This window comes from Anguilla rostrata, chromosome 3 (genome assembly GCF_018555375.3).
Source record: "Anguilla rostrata isolate EN2019 chromosome 3, ASM1855537v3, whole genome shotgun sequence".
In the NCBI taxonomy this organism is placed as follows: Eukaryota; Metazoa; Chordata; class Actinopteri; order Anguilliformes; family Anguillidae; genus Anguilla; species Anguilla rostrata.
The window spans coordinates 5685555-5707767 of record NC_057935.1 but is presented as its reverse complement, the minus strand read 5'-3'; the positions used below and the strand labels follow the sequence as shown (position 1 = coordinate 5707767).

At 39.5% G+C, this 22213-nt stretch overlaps 2 protein-coding genes across 2 annotated transcripts in view; one reads left to right on the top strand and one right to left on the bottom strand.

Moving 5' to 3' along the window:
* The window catches only part of LOC135249701 (uncharacterized), a 139787-nt gene that overhangs the window by 49364 nt on the left and 68210 nt on the right, over nt 1–22213 (bottom strand). The window lies entirely within an intron of this gene.
* Nucleotides 3198–22188, top strand: LOC135249672 (signal-regulatory protein beta-2-like). Its single transcript, XM_064325189.1, has 6 exons — nt 3198–3310; nt 3459–3809; nt 4324–4677; nt 20605–20712; nt 21706–21755; nt 21976–22188. Exons 1-6 carry the CDS (start codon nt 3268–3270, stop codon nt 22186–22188), a joined length of 1119 nt encoding a protein of 372 aa, XP_064181259.1. The 5' UTR covers nt 3198–3267.

Below are 22213 nucleotides of genomic sequence, written 5' to 3'. Positions count from 1 at the left end.
GCTGACTCATTCAGGACATGCAGCATTCTTCATAAATGTATGTGCTGAGTAAGGTGTGGAGCAGAATGGACTCACATGAAACTATCCTTGTATCATGGGGGGGTTTGACTAACAGGATGTGAGTGCATGGGTGAGGGGGAAGAGAGAGTGCGTGCCTGTGTGTGTGTGTGTGTGACCAAATAGAGTAGAATCCCTGCAAGTTAATTTCCATTAGGCACTTTTGGTTGGGGGCAGGGCATTGTCAGTATGAACTGTAGTTCACTGTTTATAACCTCTTTCCCTTTGAGAGCGTGGTAAAGATCACGTTCTAAGAACTGCTTTCCTGGTCTGAGGGGGGTTTTTGCACAATGCTGGAGGCGCAGCTCTCTCTGTGGCTCAGTCTGACTCTCTGGCCACTGGCTCAAAACAAAACCCCTGAGCTCTGCCTTTGTAGTTTCCTGCATACACCCCTTTCATACGTCACCTAATAAGACCCCCCCCCCCCCTCTCTCTCTCTCTCTCTCTCTCTCTCTTTCTCACCCCTTTCATACATCACCTAATAAGCCCCCCCCTCTCTCTCTCTCTCTCACCCCTTTCATATGTCACCTAGTAAGCCACCCTCTCTCTCTCTCTCTCTCTCACCCCTTTCATATGTCACCTAGTAAGCCACCCTCTCTCTCTCTCTCTCTCTCTACCCCTTTCATATGTCACCTAGTAAGCCACCCTCTCTCTCTCTCTCTCTCTCTCTCCTCAGAGGGATCTGAACCATCTGTGCTCTCGTGATATAATCAGTGATTATATGTATTAGCCCACAAACTGAAAAACTACTGAAAAAACTTCATTTAAAAAAAAACAAAACAGAAGGAGTAAAATGGAACCTACAATCATGCAGAGGCAAAAAGTCAAGAGACACCCAAAAACACAACGTTTCACAATAAAAGAAAAGGATCCTTACAACAGTGAGGAAGGCCCTTTTATAAGGCCCAGTGATTAGGTGATGGGTATCTATCTCTTTCCTCCTTTCTCTCTCTACATTTCTCAGCAGTTCAGAGGGCTGTAAGAAATCTTTCACTTGCAGTTTGAAAGCTTTATAATCATGGTTTTTCGTTAGCCATTTCATTAACTTTCACTGAGCTCAATACAACATTTGACATGTTGGTAAAATAGGTGCTTAAACACTGTACAAATATAAACAATTTTATTTAATACCTAACAAAGTTTAGTATCCAATGACTCTTCTTAATAATACGTTTAACCTTATAGCCCTTCTGATGCAGTGCTGGGGTTGGCCACTGTATGACAGGGTGGAAAAAATTAAGTAAAAAATATACTTGGCCTTATTTTAGTCCAGGAACTGAAAAACAACAGAAAACATTTCATTAATAAAAAGATTCCGCAGAGGCCAAAAGTCCACAACAAATAAAACTTCAAACACAAGAGCGACCATTCAGAAAAACAGACTCCTTACACCTGAAAGCAAGGCCCTTTCATAATGATTAAGCAATGAGGAGCAGCTGGCCTAATTACAATGAGCCACACCTGCCCCCCTGCCTGTGAGAAGGGCAGGTGCTGTCCATGGTCTTGTTTTAAACGAAAGTGCTGGTTGCAGTTGTGCAAAAAGACTAAAGGAACCCGTACTGAAAAAGTTTAATTGCTGCTCATGCATGTCATGTATTTTGAGAGCCTAATTTATGATGTTTAAAAATGTATTTATATTTAAAAAACGTATATACTCTAAGTTTAAATGCAAATAGATTGAACTGACGCTTCATTGAGACACGGCCAGGAAAGATAACAGAGGTAGTTCCCATAATGAGGGCATTGTGATGTCATCCAGTGACAGAACCTCAGGCCTCTGACATTGACACCCTGGATATGGACAATCTACGTTATGTATGTTATTGCTGGTACATTCCTCATTATATGATGAGAAAATATTTCAGTAATGAATTATGAGGTGTGGAATTAGAAATCATTAAATTACATATTAAAAGACACCTCGTCCTAGCTTCAGTGCAGTGCAAAATCACAATATAAGATCAGGTGTGACATCACAGTATGAACATTCCAGTGAGCTGCCCAATGTTCTGAAGTAATTAGCATAATCAGCCATTCTAACATTTCTTGACCACTTTTTTATGTTATCAGATGAAAGAAGGTGAAAAATTGCAAAAATGCCTGTGAATGCAGATTCCTAGCCCTGTGCAGCTACGGGCAGCACTGACTCCTACTGTTCCATCCCAGAGAGAGCAGAGAAATTCAGCACCATGGACAATGCACACACAAACACACACGCAAACACACACACACACACACACACACACACACACACACACACACACACACACACACACACACAACAATACACACACACACCCAGACATATAAACACACACACACACACATACACAGACACACAACCATAAACACCCACACATATACACGCGCACACACGCAAACACACACACACACACACAGACACACACACACACACACACATGACCATATGCACCCACACATATACACACGCACACACGCACACACACACACACACACAACCACACGCACACACATTTACATACACAAAGACGCACAACCACAGATACACAAACACACACACACACACACACAAAGGCAGACACTCATACACACACACACACACACACAACCATACACACATACACACACACACACAGACACACACAACCATACACACATACACACACACACGACACACACACAACACACAAACTAACACACACACACACAGAGACATACACCTCCACAAATACTTGCGCGCACATACACACACACACACACACACATAGACAGAACCATACACACCACACATACACACAAGCACACACACACATATTAAACCGTAGTATGAATTAAGGTGCCATTTTCAATCTAAAGTTATTCTTAAAGTAGACTATTTAAAACTATGTGAGGACTTCCACATTACTGCACTGTAAATAACAACTGAATTATTATTATTATTTGACCTTTATTATGCAGGATGGAAATAATGACAACAGTGTTCTTTTTTTACACTGATGGTGTGTATCAGCGGATGCTTGCACCACTCTTGTGCACCCAATAATTTGCTTCATTAAGCAGCCAATCAAATCTGCCCCTGACATGTGCCCTCCTACTGTTCAGTGAATGAAGAGAAATTATTATCTCAAGTCCTCCTCTTATCTGTACAGTTTGAGTTTTACAGCGCGGAGGACAAACAGGGTCTCAGGCAGAGGAGAGTCTCCAGAAGAGGAGAGTTCAGATACAGTGATGCCACCACTCTGTGCTGTTCTTGTGCTTTTCAGCAAAGTCTGTAAGTGTATAATTTTTATTGACTTGTCAGACAAAATAACTTTACATTCGGACTGTATAGACCTATTTAAACAGAGATTGTTGTGGTTTCTAATTGCGTATTTCACACTGCCATTTGCATTGAAATATTGTTTTCTGTCGTCTTACAGTTGGTCTGCTTGGGAATATAATTCAGCCTGACACGCTGGTGCGAGCTCAGATCGGAGACACTGTGACTCTCCCATGCTTCTACTCTGAAAACGTTTGTGATATCAGTTGGTATAAGCAGCCTCTTGGACAGAAGATTCAGCACATTGCAGTGCTAGTTTTAAACGAAAAAGTTCCTCAATTGTTCAATGAGTTTAAAAAGAAAAGTACGCGCCTCAGTGCTAAAGCAGCAAACGGGAGCTTTAACCTGACTGTGTCACAAGTAGAGCCATCAGATTCAGCCACATACCACTGCGCTATGATGCCCTACAGAGAGACCATCTTTGGAGATGGAACAACTTTAATGGTGATGGGTAAATATGAACCTAAAATGATGCTTTACAGTAGTTACAGGCTTGCAACAAAATACTTTGCTCACTGGCACAATACCAGTGAAATATTGCAGAAAAGTGTTATTTTTATAAATAAATAAACATCTGGAATATGCTTTTTAAAAGTGAATTTAAATTATCCTAGGAAAGCAGATCTTTCTTTTAGGGTAGGGTTAGCCAAACTCTGTGTTGTGTGTTCATGTATTGGATCAGTGCTATGTTAAAATATATTAAGGTATACTGTTGTTTACGACAATGCATGTTAAGCCAAACACAAACAATTTGCATTATGATTTTCTAAAGTATTTAATGAAACATCACAAATAGACAAATAGGCAGTTTTGCATGCATTGGTCACTAATCCAGATTGGGAAGTTCAGCCACGGCCTAGATTCAATACTGTGTTAATCATGGTAATAACTGTAGCAAAGAACATATATAATGATTGAGTCCAAGCACATGTCCTGTTATGTTTTTAATTGTTAAGGTTATTCAGGTTCAGAGTCACACAACAGGACAGTAGTACTGCAGCAGCCCGAGTCTGAGTCAGTGCAGCCAGGAGACTCTGTGACTCTGCAGTGTACAGTACACACTGAGACCTGTGCAGGAGAACACAGTGTGTACTGGTTCAGACAGGGCTCAGGAGAGTCCCCTCCAGGAATCATTTCCACCCATGGAACCAGGAGTAATGAGTGCCAGAGGAGCTCTGGGGCTGTGTCTCCCACACAGAGTTGTGTCTACAACGTCCCCAAGAGGAACCTCAGCTCCTCTGATGCTGGGACTTACTACTGTGCTGTGGCCACCTGTGGGGAGATCCTGTTTGGGAACGGGACCAAGCTGGATGTTAAGGGTAAGCTCATTTAAATGTATGTATGATTTAATAGCACAGCTAGTATTGATTCACATTTGTTATTTAACTAATAAGGAAAATATTTAGATTTTGATTGTAGCAACATCTCAACTTCATTCACAAAATCCTAAACACATATTTATATTTCAGGAGGTGAATTATCCACGCTTGTCTGGCTCTCGATCATACGGACTGGAGTTCTCTGTTGCATGTTGCCCATATTTGTCCTCATCTATTGCAAAAAGGCATGAATAATGATAATATTATGGGATTCATACCATTAAATCAGCGAATCATATTCATATTAATACCTCCTTCTGGGTATTCTTTTTCTCCTTCATCTTATAATGACTTTTTTCCAGAACACAATCCCTGTTTACAAATTACCCTGGTGTATGAATCCTAATTTTGGCATAATAGCATATGACAGCTGATGTTACTCAAACAGTGTAATGCAATTAAAATGAATTTCAATCATTTGAAATGGTTTTGATTATGTTCCTGATACTCAAAAGTATTTGAACCCCGACAATCATAACAGAAGGACTTTGTCAACTTTAGTCTGAAACTCTAAATACAAGATGCATTTATTTCAGTCTACGATAGCTGCTGGATCTTTGTGAAGGAATCTTATTGTGGCCTGTTTGAGGGATCAAATGCATTTTTAGAGAAAACATGCAATTTGGAATAAACACTGCTATTCCAACATCAAAACAGAATTATTTCAAATCACACACATATAATAATGACTTAATGATACAAATGAAAATATATTTCAGTACAGAAAGTTCATGAACAGAACTTTGGCACTGAGAGCTAATGATTTCCAAACAGCAGCATCAAACCGGGCGGGCAGGGTGGCGTAGTGGTTAGCAGGGTTGCCTCGCAAGAAGGCTAGGCGTGCTCCTGCAGGTGCCCTTGACCAAGGCACTGGCCTCAGAACTGGAGTTGGTCCCCGGGCGCTGCACTGTGGCTGCCCTCTGCTCCTAAGTAACTAAGATGGGTCAAATGCAGAGGACAAATTACCCCACAGGGTTGAATGAAAGTATCTATCTAAACATACAGGTGAGACAGAGTATGTTTGAAATTCCTGTAATGTAACAGTATCTTAAGACTATCTCCATTCCTCGTTTTTCAATAGAAATGTATGATTGTGTGGTCCAGCCAATATTTTTGGTGCTGTAAATAAAATCTGTAATGATCAGTAACGCCAAATGCTCATGCTTAACCTCCTATCACATATTCATGCAGAGTTTGTCTCATTGATGGTTATTCATTTCCACTAAGGGCTAATTCTACATGTATAGCAGGCTGTGCCTTTAAAATAGGCCTGACGAGGGCCTGGTTACCATTCAGTCGGGGAGGTCTGTCTTTTTCTGCCCAGTATTGTGACCAGGTGGATAGATACATTTGTGCCAAACAGAGAAATCGGGCTTTTCCCCTATTTTGGATTTAATTATTAGTTATTAAATTGCAAAACATTTTTGGATCACATTGTACATGGGAAAGATCCCTCGTTAAAAGATTGATCAGTTTGTTGTTTTTTTTGTCGGCCCAACTCAAAGTTAGGACATGCTGTAATTTTGGAAACCTAACACTAGTTGGGAGTATTAAGATTCAACTTCATAGTGCTCATTAATCTTGGAAAATGATTTTGCTAAAAAAAAACATTAGAGTGACAAGTGTAATGCGTCAAGAAAAATAAAAACAACTAGCATAATGTGGGCATGATGAATTTTTCACTTGGTGGGCTCAGGTCTATATCCGTTTGATTGAGAGTACTCCCCGGCGAACGGCCAGTGCTATTTCGTTTAAAAGACCCAAAAATGCTCAGGGAAAGTGGGAACCTGTGTCAGGGACTAAAGCTCAGGCCCTCCCTCCTTTACATAAATTCACAAATATCATGATCACTTTTCTAGTCATGACATCATCCACAGTGTTAACATCATCATCATCATCCTCATCATCATCGCCATTGTTAACATCACCACCACCACCTCATCATCATCATCATCGTCAATTTTCCAGCTTATTTCAGACAATGAACAATTTGACTAAATGATTTAAGTTTAATAATTTGACGAGTGTTTAATAATTATTCTGTGGTAAATAGGTATTCTCGACGCAGCAGGCAGTCTTCTCTAAAGGATGTTTAGAGAAGACATCAGAATGACCCCTGGTCAGTCACTAGGTACAGACCATGAAGTTTCGTTTCCTGAGAATTATATCTACAAAACAGGCAATTATTACCCATTTCTTTTAAAATCATTAAAATAATAAAACGAAACAAAGTTACTTGTGTTGAATTCAGGGAAATAAAGAAAACAGATCTATATACGGTAGACAGTAACCCCACAAGCAGTTAACTGCATTTGTAAGGAAGTACACAAGTCTGATTATAGATCCCTCAAGAATGGAAGTTTTGTGGCTTGACCTCACTGTAACCCGCCCCTGGTGTCAGGAGCTGGGAATGAATTTCCCCTGAGGAAGAGCGGGACATGTACTCAGCTGCTTGTAGCATTAATCACACTGGACCCATTCTTTTTTTCACAGAGATGCCTGTGTTTTGACCATGATTCACATTATAAAATTTTTTGTCAAAAAGTCAAACAACAAAAGGGCTGCAGGTAGTATGGCGGTGGGGTTGGTAAGGTGACAGAACCCGCTTTTTTTAGGGAGAACTCTCCAAAACATTTCCATAAAACATACATTTGTATGGCTTTTAAAATGCTCCTGGGAAGAGTTATTCTAGTTGAGGGTACAATAATAAAAGGAAGGCATTAAAGGTCACTGGGAGACACTTTGGCTGATATTTTCCATCTCTGAGTTCACTGCACTGTTTTTTGTTTCTGAAAGCTTTTGCACCGGCCTTCCCCTCTTTCATTACAATAAAAAGTGTTTGTCTGTTTCAGACTCTCTTTTTGGTGACAGGGAGGTCTAGTTTTTTTCCACTCACAGCCTTATACCCTGCCTAACAGACCAGAGCTGCACAGGAAGACTGACCTGCAGCTCCTCCCTCTCTCAGCGTGAAACCACACTTGGCCGCTCCGATTTAAAATTCACTTCACACCTCAACCTTTCCTTACATGAGACCAGAAAAGGCGGCAAAAACCAGTGCGATTTTTTGTCTCCAAGATTTAAAACATCTCAATAAGTCTGAAATGATTGATCATGATCTTGATCTTTCCACTTATTCCTGCCCTGATGGTGCCCATGGTCCGGCCCCGCTGTGGGATACGGGCCCATTGTGTTCTTTCCATTCAGGACATGCAGTATTCTTCGTAATGAATGTTGTAGGGGAAATCTGAAACAGAATGGACTCACTGAAACTATCCTTGTATCATGGGAGGTGGGGGGTTTGACAAACAGGGTGTGAGTGCATAACTGAGAGGGAAGAAGAGGCGGCCTTGTGTGTGTGTGTTTGTGTGTGTGGGGACCCAAAAAACAGTATCAAAGTTGGTTCCTTGGGTACTGGGGGCGAGGGCAGGCAGTATTAATTATTGTATTTTTTGTTTCCTGTTTTTAACGTTTTCTTTGAGAAGCGTTAAGATCCGCTCTGAGACCTCTTCTGGTTGAGGGGAGTTTTGCACAATGCTGGGGCGCCTCTCTCTGTGGTTTGGTGGACCCCTGGCCACTGACTCAAAACAAAACCCATGCTCTGCCTTTTGGCCCCGCATACACCCCCTTTTATATGTCACCTAATAAGCCCCCCTCTCTCTCTCTCTTTCTCCCCCCTTTCTATGTCCACCAGTAGGCCCCCCCTCCCCTCTCTCTCTCTCTCACCCCTTTCATAATACCTAAAAGCCCCCTTTTCCCCCTTTCATTTATGTCACCTTAAGCTCCCTTCTCTCTCTCTCTCTCTCTCTCCCCCTTCATATGTCACCTTATAAGCCCCCTCTCTCTCTCTCTTTCTCTCACCCTTTCTATTCACCTAGTAAACCCCCCTCCACCCCTTTTTTTATGTCACCTAGTGCCAACCCTCTCTCTCCCCTATCTCTCTCTCCCCTCACCCCTTTCATTCACCCAGTAAGCCACCCTCTCTCTCCTCCTCTCTCTCCCTCACCCCTTTCATATGTCACCTATGCCACCCCTCTCTCTCTCTCTCTCACCCTTCATATGCCCCGTGCTTAACCCCTCTCTCCCTCCCCTTTAAGGGATCTGAACCATCCACTTTGATATAATCAGTGATTATATTATTAGCCCACAAACTGAAAAATAATGAAAAAACTTCATTTAAAAAAAAAAAAAAACAGAAGGGTAAAAGGAAAACCTACAATCAAGAGGCAAAAAGTCAAGAGACACCCAAAAACACAATTTCACAATAAAAGAAAAGGATCCTTCAAAGGAAAGGCCCTTTTATAAGGCCCAGTGATTGGGGAATGGGGACTATCTCTTTCCTCCTTTCTCTCTTACATTTCTCAGCAGTTCAGAGGGTTAAAGAAATTTTCCTTCAGTTTGAAAGCTTAAATCATGGTTTTTCGTTAGCCATTTCATTAACTTTCACTAGCTCAATACAACATTTGACATTTGGTAAAACTAGGTCTTAAACACTGTACAAATAAAATTTTTTACCTAAAAAAGTTTGTATCCAATGACTCTTCAATAATCGTTTATTTTTCCCTTCGTGAGTGCTGGGGTCCCCTTTATGACAGGGGGGAAAAAAATTAAGTAAAAATATACTTGGCCTTATTTTATCCAGGAACTGAAAAACAACAGAAAACATTTCTTAATAAAAAGATTCCAGAGGCCAAAAGTCCACAACAAATAAAATTTTAAACACAAAACCCATTCAGAAAAAGACTCCTTCACCAAAGAAGGCCCTTTCATAATGATTAAGCAATGAGGGCAGCTGGCATTACAATGAGCCACCCTGCCCCCTGTGGAGAAGGGCCGGTGCTGTCCATGGTCTTTTTTTAAACGAAAGTGCGGGTTTTAGTTGTGCAAAAAGACTAAAAGGAACCCGTATTGAAAAAGTTTAATTGCTCTGCATATCATGTATTTTAGAGCCTAATTTATGATGTTTTAAAATGTATTTATATTTAAAAATGTATATATTTAAGTTTAAATGCAAATAGATTGAACCCGGGCGCTTCATTGGGAACCCAGGAGAGATAGAGGTAGTTATAATGGGGCCTTGTGATGTCATCCAGTGACAGAACCTCAGGCCTCTGACATTGACACCCTGGATATGGACAATCTCGCCATGTATGTTATTGCTGGTACATTCCTATTATATGATGAGAAAATATTTCAGTAATAAAGTGAGTTGTGGAATTAGAAATCATTAAATTACATATTAAAAGACACCTCGCTTAGTTTTGGGGCAGTAAAAAATCACAATATAAGATAAGGTGTGGCACAATATGAACATTCAGGATTTTCCCAATGTTCAAGGGCATTAGCATAATCAACCATTCCCAACATTTTTTGACCACTTTTTTTTTAATCAGATGAAAGAAGGTGAAAAATTAAAAATTGTGAATGGATTCCAGCCCTGTAGCTGGGCAGCACTGACTCCTACTGTTCCATCCCAGAGAGAACAGAGAAATTGCACCATGGACAATGCCACACAAACACACAGCCACACACACACACACACACATACACACACATAACAAAACACACACACACACACCAAAATAACAACCCAGATAAACACACACACACACAATAAGAAAAATACACACAAAATTTGCACACAAGCAAACACACAAAACACAACCACCCACACATTTACATACACACAGGCGAACAACCAAATGATAAAACAAAACCCACACACACACAGAGGCACACACCCATACCCACACCCATACACACACACACACACACACAACCACACAACACACATACAACACACACACGTACACACCCAACCATACACACAACACACACACACACACACACACTACAATAAAACAACACACAAAGGTTTTCACCCCATGGGAAAAAAAACTTGGCCGCACATACACACACACACAACAAATACACACAACCATACAACCACACAACACCACCACACACATATTAAAACCAAAAAGAATTTAAGGGGATTTTTTAAACTAAAGTTATTCTTAAAGTAGCCTTATTTTTAAAATATGTGGGGACTTCCCCCTTCTGCCCCTAAAAAAACAACTTTTTATTTTTCCTTTATTCGCAGGATGGAAATAATGACAACATTGTTCCCCTTTTCACTGATGGTGTGTATCAGCGGATGCTTGCACCAAAAAAATTTGCACCCAATAATTTGCTTCCCCTTTTTCAGCCAATCCAAAAAAACCCCCCGACATGTGCCCTCCTACTGTTCAGTGAAAAAAAGAAATTTTTAAAAATTCCCAAAAACCCCCCTTATCCCGCAGTTTGATTTTCAGCGCAGAGGACAAACAGGGTCTCAGGGAGTCTCCAGAAGAGGAGAGTTCAATCTTTTATGCCACCCCCCGGCTTTTTGTGTTTTTTAGCAAAGTCTGTAAGTGTATAATTTGTTTTTTTTAGAAAAATAACTTTACATTGGGACGGGGAAATTTTTTAAAAGAGATTGTTGGGGTTTTTTAAATTTTTTCCCCTGTTTGCATTTTTTTTTTCCCCTCTTCAAGGGGCTGTTTGGGGGGAAAAATTTCCCCCCCCGACACGCTGGGGCGGGGTCAGATCGGAGCCCCCTTTTTTACTCTCCCATGCTTCCCTGAAACGTTTTTGATATCAGTTGGTAAAAACCCCCCCTTTGGGGCAGAAGATTCAGCACATTGCAGGGGGTTGGGGAAAAAAAAGGATCAATTTTGAGGGGTTTTTAAAAACGTTTTAGTGCTAAAGTAAAAAAAGGGGCTTTAACCGGTTTCAAAACAAAAGCCATCAGATTCACCCCAAAATACTGCACAGACGCCCTACAGAGAGCCCAAAACTTTAAAAGGAACTTTTTTAAGGGGAGGGGGAAAAATTAAAAAAAAGATGCTTTAAAATTTCGGGGGGGGGGACTGGGGTGGGTTTCTTGAACAAAGGGGCGGGGGGTTGTTTCCCCGGGGGAAAACTGTTGTCCCCTTTTTAGCAAAGTTTTTAAAAGGGGAATTTTTAAAATATTTTCCAGTTAAAAGGGGTACAATTTTTGTAAGTTGCTCGGGGTAAGGGGGTTCCCCAAATGCCTGTAATGAAATTTAATGTAGTTACGGGGCCAAAAAAAATACTTTTCACTGGCACAATAACCCAAATATTGGGAAAAGTTTTTATTTTATAAATAAATAAACATCGGGAAAAATTTTTAAAGTGAATTTAAATTATCCTAAAAAGATTTTTTTTTTTGGGGGGTTACCCAAATTGTTTTGTGTTTGTGTATTGGACCCGTGCTATGTTAAAATATATTAAGGTATGCTGTTGTTTAAAACATTGCATTTAAAAACACTGTAAATTTGTTATGTTTTTTAAATTTTTTGAAAATCACAAATAAAAATTTGGCAGTTTTGCATGCAGGGGGCCCCCAACCCCGATTGGGGTTCACCCCGGCCCCGATTAATACTTGTTAATCATGGTAATAACTGTAGCAAACCCCTATATAATGATTGAGTCCAAAAAAGTCCTGTTATTTTTTTAAAATTTAAAAAACCTTTCCCCGGTTCAGAGTCACACAACAGGACATAGTACTGCACAGCCAGTCTGAGCCAATCAGCCAGGGAGCTCTGTGACTCTGCAGTGTACAGTACACACTGAGACCTTCAGGGGAACAGTATGTACTGGTTCAGAAGGTCAAGGAATCATTTACACCCATGGAAACAGGAGGATGAGTGCCAGAGGAGCCTGGGTGTGTCTCCCACAAGAGCTGTGTCTACAACTTCCCCAAGAGGAACCTCAGCCCCTCTGATGCTGGGCTTACTATTTTGTAAAACCTGTGGGGAGATCCTGTTTGGGGGAAAGGGGCCAAGCTGAATTTTGGGGTAAACTTTTTAAATGTATGTAAGAATGATATACAATGATTGATTACAATTGTAATGTAAACTATTTTTCTGGGAAAATATTGATTTTTTATAATTTTTTTTTTTAGTAACAAAAAATCTCAAAAGTCATTCACAAAATCCTATACACATATTTATATTTCAGGAAATTTAATTATCCATTGTCTGGCTCTTTCGGACTGGAGTTCTCTCTTGCATGTTGCCCATATTTGTCCTCATCTATTGCAAAGGGGCATAAATAAAAGATGAATTATGGGATTCTTTCCATTAAATAAATCCCTATTCATATTAATATCCTTCTGGAAATTCTTTTTCTCCTTTCTTCTTTTGTTTTTCAGAACACAATCCCTGTTTACAAATTACCCGGTGTATGAATCCTAATTTTGGCATAATAGCCTTTAACAAAAGAAATCAAACAGTGTAGCAATTAAAATGAATTTCAATCATTTGAAATGGTTTTGATTATGTTCCTGATACTCAAAAGATTTGAACACCGACAATCATAACAGAAGGACTTTGTCAACTTTAGTTGAAACTGTAAATACAAGATTTTATTTATCTAATAGCTATGGATCTTTTAAAACTTTGGGTTTTTTTGGGGGTCGTTCGGGGAAAAAATGAAATTTGAATAAACATTTTAAATCAAAACAGAATTATTTAATCACACCCCATATAATAATGACAATGATACAAATGAAAATATATTTTAGTACAGAAAGTTCAACAGAACTTTATAGGGGCTAGTGGTTTCAAACAGCAAAAAATCAAACCGGGAGGCAGGGTGGCCATGGTTGCAGGGTTGCCTCGCAAGAAGACTAGTGCCCTGCAGGTGCCCGACCAAGGCACTGGCCTCAGAACTGGAGTTGGTCCCGGGGCTGCACTGTGGCCGCCCCCTGCTCCTTAAATAAGAAGGGTCAAATTTGGGGGACAAACCACAGGGTTGAATGAAAATATCTATCTAAACATAATTAGACAGAGATGTCTGAAATTCCTGTAATGTAACAGTATTTAACCGTTATCGCCATTGGGTCTTTTTATGACAGAAATGTATCATGGTTGGTTCCAAAAATTTTCGGTGCTGTAAATAAAATCGACCCAAATAATGGCAAATGCTCATGTTTAATGCCTTATCACATATTCCTTTAAATTGTCTCATTGATGGTATTTTATTCCCCCCAAGGCTTCATGTATAGGGCTGTGCCTTTTAAAAAAAGCCACAAAGGGCCTGTTACCATTTCAGTTTTGAGGTCTGTCTGGTTGCCCAAGTTTGTGACCAGGTGATAGATACATTTGTGCCAAACAGAGAAATCTGTCAGTTTACACTATTTTAGGATTTAATTATTAAATTATTAAATGTGCAAACATTCTTTAAGCATCACATTGTACATGGAAAAAATCGCGCGTTAAATGATTGAATTTCAAGTTTTCTTTTGTCGCCTCAACTCAAAGTTAGGACATGCTGTAATATTTGGCGCTAACACCCGGGTTGCTTGAACTAATTTAAGATGCTCTGCTTCATAGTGCTTTAATCTTGGAAGATAGATTTTCCCCTGAACATCCAGGCATTAGAGTGACAAGTGTAATGCGTAAAGAAAAAAAAAAACAACTAGCATAATGTGGGCATGATGCATTTTTTTATTTTGGGGGGGGGTCAGGGGTTTATCATTTGATCGTAAAAATGACTGCCCTAACAGTCCCAAAAGGGATGTCAGTTTCTAAAAGCCCCAAAATTTCAGGAACGGGGGGCCTTTGTCGGGGGGGGGCCCCCCTGCCACTATTACATAGATTCACAAAAATCATGATACTTTTTTTAGTTGGGGTCATCTTCCCCAGTGTTAAAATCTCTTTCCCCTTTGGGGGTTTTTAAATCACCAATACCCCCCACCACCTCATAATCATCATTGTCAAAATTTTTTTACCTTATTTCAGACAATGAACAATTTAATGAATGATTTATGTTTAAAAATTTTAGAGGGGTTTAAAATTATTCTGTGGTAAAAAGGTTTTAACTGCATGGGGGGCGTCTAAAAAGGTTTTTTGGAAGAAAATCAAAAATAACCCCCTGGTTAACACGGGGCAGTCCCAAAATTTCGTCTTGAGAATTTATCTACAAAACGGGAAAATTTTAAAACCCTTTGCATAATTTAATAATATTAAAAAAATACAAACAAAAACAGAGTTACTGGTGTTAATCCAATGAACGAAACCAAACAGTTTTTTATCGGCTACAGTACAGAAAAAAAACAATTAACTGCACTTATTTTTGGGGTTCCCCAAAAAGGTCTGTTTCCCCCGTCCCCCAAAAAGGGAAAATTTGTGGTTTTGGGCCCCTTTTAAACCCGCCCCTGGTGTCAGGAGCTGGGTGCCCCGTTTTCTGAGGAAGAGGGGGAAATGACCAGCTGCTGGGGGGGGATTAATCACACGGGGCCCTTCTTTTGATTTCACAGAAATGTCTGTGTTTTGTGACCATGATTCACATTATAATTTTTTTTGGCAAAAATTAAACAACAAAAAGGGGCCCGGTAGTATGGCGGTGGGGTTGGAAAATTTACAGTTTTTTCTGCTTGTTTAGGGGGGGAAAATTCAAAAAATTTCCATAAAACATACATTTGTATGGCTTTTTGCTCCTGGGGGAGAGTTATTCTAGTTGGGGTACAATAATAAAAAAGGAAGGATTAAAGGTTTTCATGGGGGACACCTTTTCGATATATTTCCCCCTCTTTTGTTCACTTTTACTGTTATTGTTTTTAAAGCTTTTTTACCCCCGGCCTTTTCAAAACAAGTAAAAATGTTTGTCTGTTTAGACTGCTCTGTTTTGGGGGCAGGGAGGGGTAGAATTTTTTATACAGCCTTATACATTCAGCTTCCCCCGACCAGAAAACCAAAAAGGAAAAGACCTGCAGCTCCTCCCCCTAAGCTTTTTAAAATTTTCGCTCCTCAAAAAATTTTTCACTTCACACCTCAGACCACCCTTTTTCCTTTACATGAGACCAGAAAAAGAGCGGGGTTTGAAACCAGTGCGCTTATATTTCAATTGTCTCCCCAAATTTAAAAACATATAATAAGTTAAAAAAATTTGATCCTCAGCATCTTTTTTTATTCCACTTCTTTTTTCCGCCCTGGGGGGTACGTTCCCCCGGTCAAATTATAGCGGTGACCGGGCCCGAAGTGTTTTTTCCCCCTTTAGGACATGCAGTGGGTTTTGAATGGGGAAGTTGTGAGAAAGTCTTTTACAGAATGGACTCACATGAAACTATCCTTTTTTTCATGGGGAGGTGGGGGTTTCAAACAGGGTAAGTCCCCAGCCGAAAGAAGTGCGTGGTTGTGTGTGTGTCACCAAAAGAGCAGACCCGTAAAATTGGGGGTTTCCTTGGGTCTAGGGGGGCAGGCAGTATTAATTTTGTCCAGTACTGTTTTTTTTTTCCCGCTTATAACGTTTTTCCCTTTTAGAAAAGTCAAAAACAAGCCTGAACCTGCTTTTTGGTCTGAGGGGTTTTTTGCACAATGCTGGAGGGCAGCTCTCTCTGTGGTTTGGTTGGAATTCCCCATTTTTAAAACAAAACCCCCCAGCCCCGCCTTTTTTGGGTTTTGCATACACCCCTTTATACGTCACCCAAGCCCCCCCCTCTTTCTCCCCCCTTTTTATGTCACCAGTAAGCCCCCCTCTCTCTCTCTCTCTCTCCCCCTTTCATATGTTACCAAATAAGCCCCCCCCCTCTCTCTCTCTCTCTCTCTCTCCCCCCTTTATATGTCCCAAAACCCCCTCTTTTCCCCCCTCTACCCCTTTCCCCATTTTTCCTTTTCTCTCTCTCCCCCCCCTTTCCATGTCACCTAGTAAGCCCCCCTCTCTCTCTCTTCTTACCCCCTTTCATATGTCCCCCCAGTAAGCCACCCCTCTCTCTCTCTCTCTCCTCTCTCTCCTTCAGAGGGGGCTGAACCCCCCTGTGTCTCGTGATATAATCAGTGATTATATTTTTCCCAAACTGAAAAACTAATGAAAAAAAATTTATTTAAAAAAAAAAAAATGAAGGAGTAAATGGGGAAACCACAATCCCCGCTGGGCAAAAAAAAAAAGACACCCAAAAAAAAAAACGTTTAAAAAAAAAAAAAGGGTCCTTACAACAGTGAGGAAGGCCCTTTTATAAGGCCCAGTGATTAGGCGATGGGTATCTATCTCTTTCCTCCTTTCTCTCTACATTTCTCAGCACTTCAGAGGTTTGTCAAAATTTTTTCACTTGCAGTTTGAAACTTTATAATCAGGGTTTTTTCGTTAGCCATTTCATTAACTTTCACAACTCAATACAACATTTGACATGTTGGTAAAATAGGTGCTAAACACTGTACAAATATAAACAATTTTATTTAATACCTAACAATGTTTAGTATCCAATGACTCTTCTTAATAATACATTTAGCCTTATAGCCCTTCTGATGCAGTGCTGGGGTTGGCCACTGTATACAGGTGGAAAAAATTAAAAAATATACTTGCCCTTTTTAGTCAGGAACTGAAAACAACAGAAAACATTTCATTAATAAAAAAATTCCAGAGGCCAAAAGTCCACAAGAAATAAAACTTCAAACACAAAGACCATTCAGAAAAAGACTCCTTACACCTAAAGCAAGGCCCTTTCATAATGATTAACCCAATGAGGAGCAGCTGGCCTAATTACAATGAGCCACACCTGCCCCCTGCCTGTGAGAAGGGCCGGTGCTGTCCATGGTCTTGTTTTTAACGAAAGTGCTGGTTGCAGTTGCCAAAAAGACTAAAGGAACCGTATTGAAAAAGTTTAATTGCTGCTCATGCATGTCATGTATTTTGAGAGCCTAATTTATGATGTTTAAAAATGTTTTTTTCTAAAAAATTTAAAAAAACGTATATACTCTAAGTTTAAATGCAAATAGATTGAACTGACGCTTCATTGAGACACGGCCAGGAAAGATAACAGAGGTAGTTCCCATAATGAGGCATTGTGATGTCATCCAGTGACAGAACCTCGGCCTCTGACATTGACACCCTGGATATGGACAATTACGTCATGTATGTTATTGGGTACATTGCTCATTATATGATGAAAAATATTTAGAATAAATTATGAGTGTGGAATTAAAATCATTAAATTACATATTAAAAGACACCTCGTCCTAGCTTCAGTGCAGTGCAAATACAATATAAGATCAGGGGTGACATCACAGTATGAACATTCCAGTGGCTGCCCAATGTTCTGAAGTAATTTAGCATAATCAGCCATTCTAACATTTCTTGACCACTTTTTTATGTTATCAGATGAAAGAAGGTGAAAATTGCAAACGCCTGTGAATGCAGATTCCCAGCCCTGTGCATTTGGCAGCACTGACTCCTACTGTTCCATCCCAGAGAGAGGAGAAATTCAGCACCATGGACAATGCACACACAGACACACCGCAAAACACACACACACACACACACACACACACACAACAACACACACACACACACACGACAAAACACACACACAACACACAACCAGACATACACACAACACACCACACAAATACATAGACACACACCATAACACACACTAACAGCACACACACACACACACACACACCAACCACACATATACACACACACACACGCCCCACACACACACACACACACACACACCACACACAACACACAACCACAGATACACAACACACCAGACCAACAACAACAGAACCATACACACACACACACACACAACACACACCCATACACACACACACACACACACACACACACACAATACCATAAAACATACACACACACACACAACACACAAACAAACACACACACACACACAGACATACACCCTCCACAAATACTTGCGAGCACATACAACACACACACACACACATAGACACAACCATACACCCCCACATACACACAAACACACACACATATTTAACCGTGTACTAATTAAGGTGCCATTTTCAATCTAAAGTTATTCTTAAAGTACCTATTTAAAACTTATGAGGACTTCCAAATTACTACTGTAAATAACAACTGAATTATTATTATTATTTGACCTTTATTACGAGGATGGAAATAATGACAACAGTGTTCTTTTTTACACTGATGGTGTGTATCAGCGGATGCTTGCACCACTCTTGTACCCAATAATTTTCTTCATTAAACAGCCAATCAAATCTGCCCCTGACATGTGCCCCCCTACTGTTCAGTGAATGAAGAGAAATTATTATCTCAAACCCTCCTTTATCTGTACAGTTTGAGTTTTACAGCGCAGAGGACAAACAGGGTCTCAGGCAGAGAGAGTCTCCAGAAGAGGAGAGTTCAGATACAGTGATGCCACCACTCTGTGCAGTTCTTGTGCTTTTCAGCAAAGTCTGTAAGTGTATAATTTTTATTGACTTGTCAGACAAAATAACTTTACATTCGGGGCTGTATAACCTATTTATACAGAGATTGTTGTGGTTTTTAATTGCGTATTTCACACTGCCATTTGCATTGAAATATTGTTTTCTGTCGTCTTACAGATGGTCTGCTTGGAATATTTCAGCCTGATCGCTGGTGCGAGCTCAGATCGGAGACATTTACTCTCCATGCTTCTACTTTAAACATTTTTGATATCAGTTGGTATAAGCAGCCTCTTGGGTAAAGATTCGCACATTGCAGTGCAAGTTCTAAAAGAAAATGATCCCCAATTGTTCAATGAGTTTAAAAAAAGTAAAAGCTTCAGTGCTAAAGCAGAAAGGAGCTTTAACCTGACTGTGTACAAGTAGAGCCATCAGATTCAGCCACATACCACTGCGCTATGATGCCCTACAGAGAACCTCTTTGGAGATGGAACCACTTTAATGGTGATGGGTAAATATGAACCTAAAATGATGCTTTACAGTAGTTACAGGCTTGCAACAAAATACTTTGCTCACTGGCACAATACCAGTGAAATATTGCAAAAGTGTTATTTTTATAAATAAAAACATCTGGAATATGCTTTTTAAAAGTGAACTTAAATTATCCTAGGAAAGCAGATCTTTCTTTTAGGATAGGGTTAGCCAAACTCTGTGTTGTGTGTTCATGTATTGGATCAGTGCTATGTTATAAATATATTAAGGTATACTGTTGTTTAGACATTGCATGTTAAGCCAAACACTGTAAATTTGCATTATGATTTTCTAAAGTCTTTAATGAAACATCACAAATAGACAAATAGGCAGTTTTGCATACATTGTCACTAATCCAGATTGGGAAGTTCAGCGGCTAGATTCAATACTGTGTTAATCATGTTAGTAACTGTGAAAGCACTATATAATGATTGAGTCCAAGCATATGTCCTGTTATGTTTTTAATTGTTAAATTCTTCAGGTTCAAGTCACACGCAGGACAGTAGTACTGCAGCAGCCCGAGTCTGAGTCAGGTGCAGCCAGGAGACTCTGTGACTCTGCAGTGTTCAGTACACATAAGACCTGTGCAGGTGAACACAGTGTACTGGTTCAGACAGGGCTCAGGAGAGTCCCTCCAGGAATCATTTACACCCATGGAAACCAGGAGTGATGAGTGCCAGAGGAGCTCTGGGGCTGTGTCTCCCACACAGAGCTGTGTCTACAACTTCCCCAAGAGGAACCTCAGCCCCTCTGATGCTGGGACTTACTACTGTGCTGTGGCCACCTGTGGGGAGATCCTGTTTGGGAACGGAAGCAAGCTGGATGTTGAGGGTAAGAGAAAATGCAATCACATAGTAAAAAGTATTTTCTTTGTTCATGCTTTTTTTTTTGTTTTTTGTTGATGTTTTAAATCATTTCAACCATTAGAGCATACAGACTTCATCTGACATTATTAGATTATTGTTTAACATTTTCTAATTCATGTCTATATTGTAAGTTGTAAATTGTTTTCATTCTCATGCTGATCAGTTCGTTGCACAGGTGTTCCTGTCAATGTCTTCATATGCTCTTATTAATTTTTTTCATGCAGGGTGTTTACTAACTCTTGCTTTTAAAATGTCAGGGAATGAACGACTTCCTCTTTACTGCTTGGCGGGAGCTTTGACGTTGAGCGTGATCCTAAATATTGTCCTCGCTCTGAAGAGGAGAAAAGGGTGTGAGAATTGCAAAGGTAAGAGACAAAGTTATCAATGTGTGGAATATGTCATGATTATTATTTACAACATTTATTTTCAATAAATCTTCTTTTAATTCAAATCAGACTAGTATGAAACATGCAAGATCGTAAAAATACTCAATACCTTAAAGAGTGCAGATCAAAAAAAATAAAAGTAATCTGTGAAAATATGTGAAGTGTTTACTGCAAAGTAGTTGGCTTTCGAAATTTGAGAACAATTTTGTCATCCACATGTAAGGCCATTTCATTAATAGCATGCAGAAATATTCATATACAGTCCCAGTTCTATAAAACAACCTCGGGTGAAGTTACTCCGTTGGTGCAGGTGACCGTCTCCCACTGCTTTTGAACTGCACATCATGTACGCAGATCGCATGTAGAAGAATGCCAGATGCCTCTTGAATTTATCAGCTAACTTCAACTTTGGCATAATGATTCCAATTGAGCGGAATAAATTGTCATGAGATTAACTGGCATCCCAAATGAATTGAAATACTTTTCAAGTGATAAGTAATCTCATTGAAGCCTATCCTAATACCCTGGTGATTATATAATAGCTGCATTCTTCAGATATACTCCTTCTCTGAGCAGCAACTACGGTCCTACTGTGGTGAATATAATTGACTATATGAAATACTACTAGCAGAACTACTTCGACTGCTATGAATATCATGGTTAATAGTAATAATAATGGTAATAATAATAATAATAATAATAATAACAATAATAATTATTATTATAAAGAAGAAAAAGATACATTCAACACAAGTTTTATTTCTGTGCGCTTTTTACAGAGACTGTCACAAAGGCACTTTACAGAGTAGCCAGAAAAGAGACAGAGCAAAAAGAACATAAAAAAGAACTGGAACAAGAAGTACAAAAAGAAGAACAGCTTTCTTATTTGATTGTACACCATTCAAAATCAGAGCATAATTAATTTCTTTCACCCACCAGTGGCTTATGCGCATTTTCATTTTACTGACACAGGAGCTGCATCAAACAACCAGGAGAGCATTGAAGACATGGCGAGCAAACAGGTTAGAATATTAACTAGCTAACTAACTAACTAACTAATTAAAATAAGTAACTAACTAAATAAATAAATAAATAAATATATAAGTAAATAAATTAATAAATTAATTAATAAATTAATAAATAAATTGATAAATAAATTCAATTTCTGAGATGAATATCCGTGATAAATTATTATCAGAATGAGGCGTAATCATATGTGCTGTGTCGTGTTTTTCTTTTTAGAGTCAAGAGGAATCAATGAATTACGCTGCTTTGACTTTCACCACCAAGAAACCCAAAGTGAGGAGGAACAAGAGGGAAATGGAGAAAACGGTTTACTCCGATCGAGATTTAGAGACCGCAGTGAAGCTTTCCATAAATGTATCTTTGTCAAAGAATGATCGAAATGTTCCCTCACTAGAGTTGGTGATCATTATGCCATGTGACTGTAAATGATCTCCATTTACTGGATTTGCAAGAG

What these genes read in the sequence shown, in the direction of transcription:
- LOC135249672 (XM_064325189.1), top strand. Translation starts at nt 3,268, where the DNA reads ATGCCACCACTCTGTGCTGTTCTTGTGCTTTTCAGCAAAGTCT. An exon ending in AACAACTTTAATGGTGATGG is followed by an intron (nt 3,810 to 4,323) that starts GTAAATATGAAC and finishes AAGGTTATTCAG; the next exon opens with GTTCAGAGTCACACAACAGG. An exon ending in GACCAAGCTGGATGTTAAGG is followed by an intron (nt 4,678 to 20,604) that starts GTAAGCTCATTT and finishes TTAAAATGTCAG; the next exon opens with GGAATGAACGACTTCCTCTT.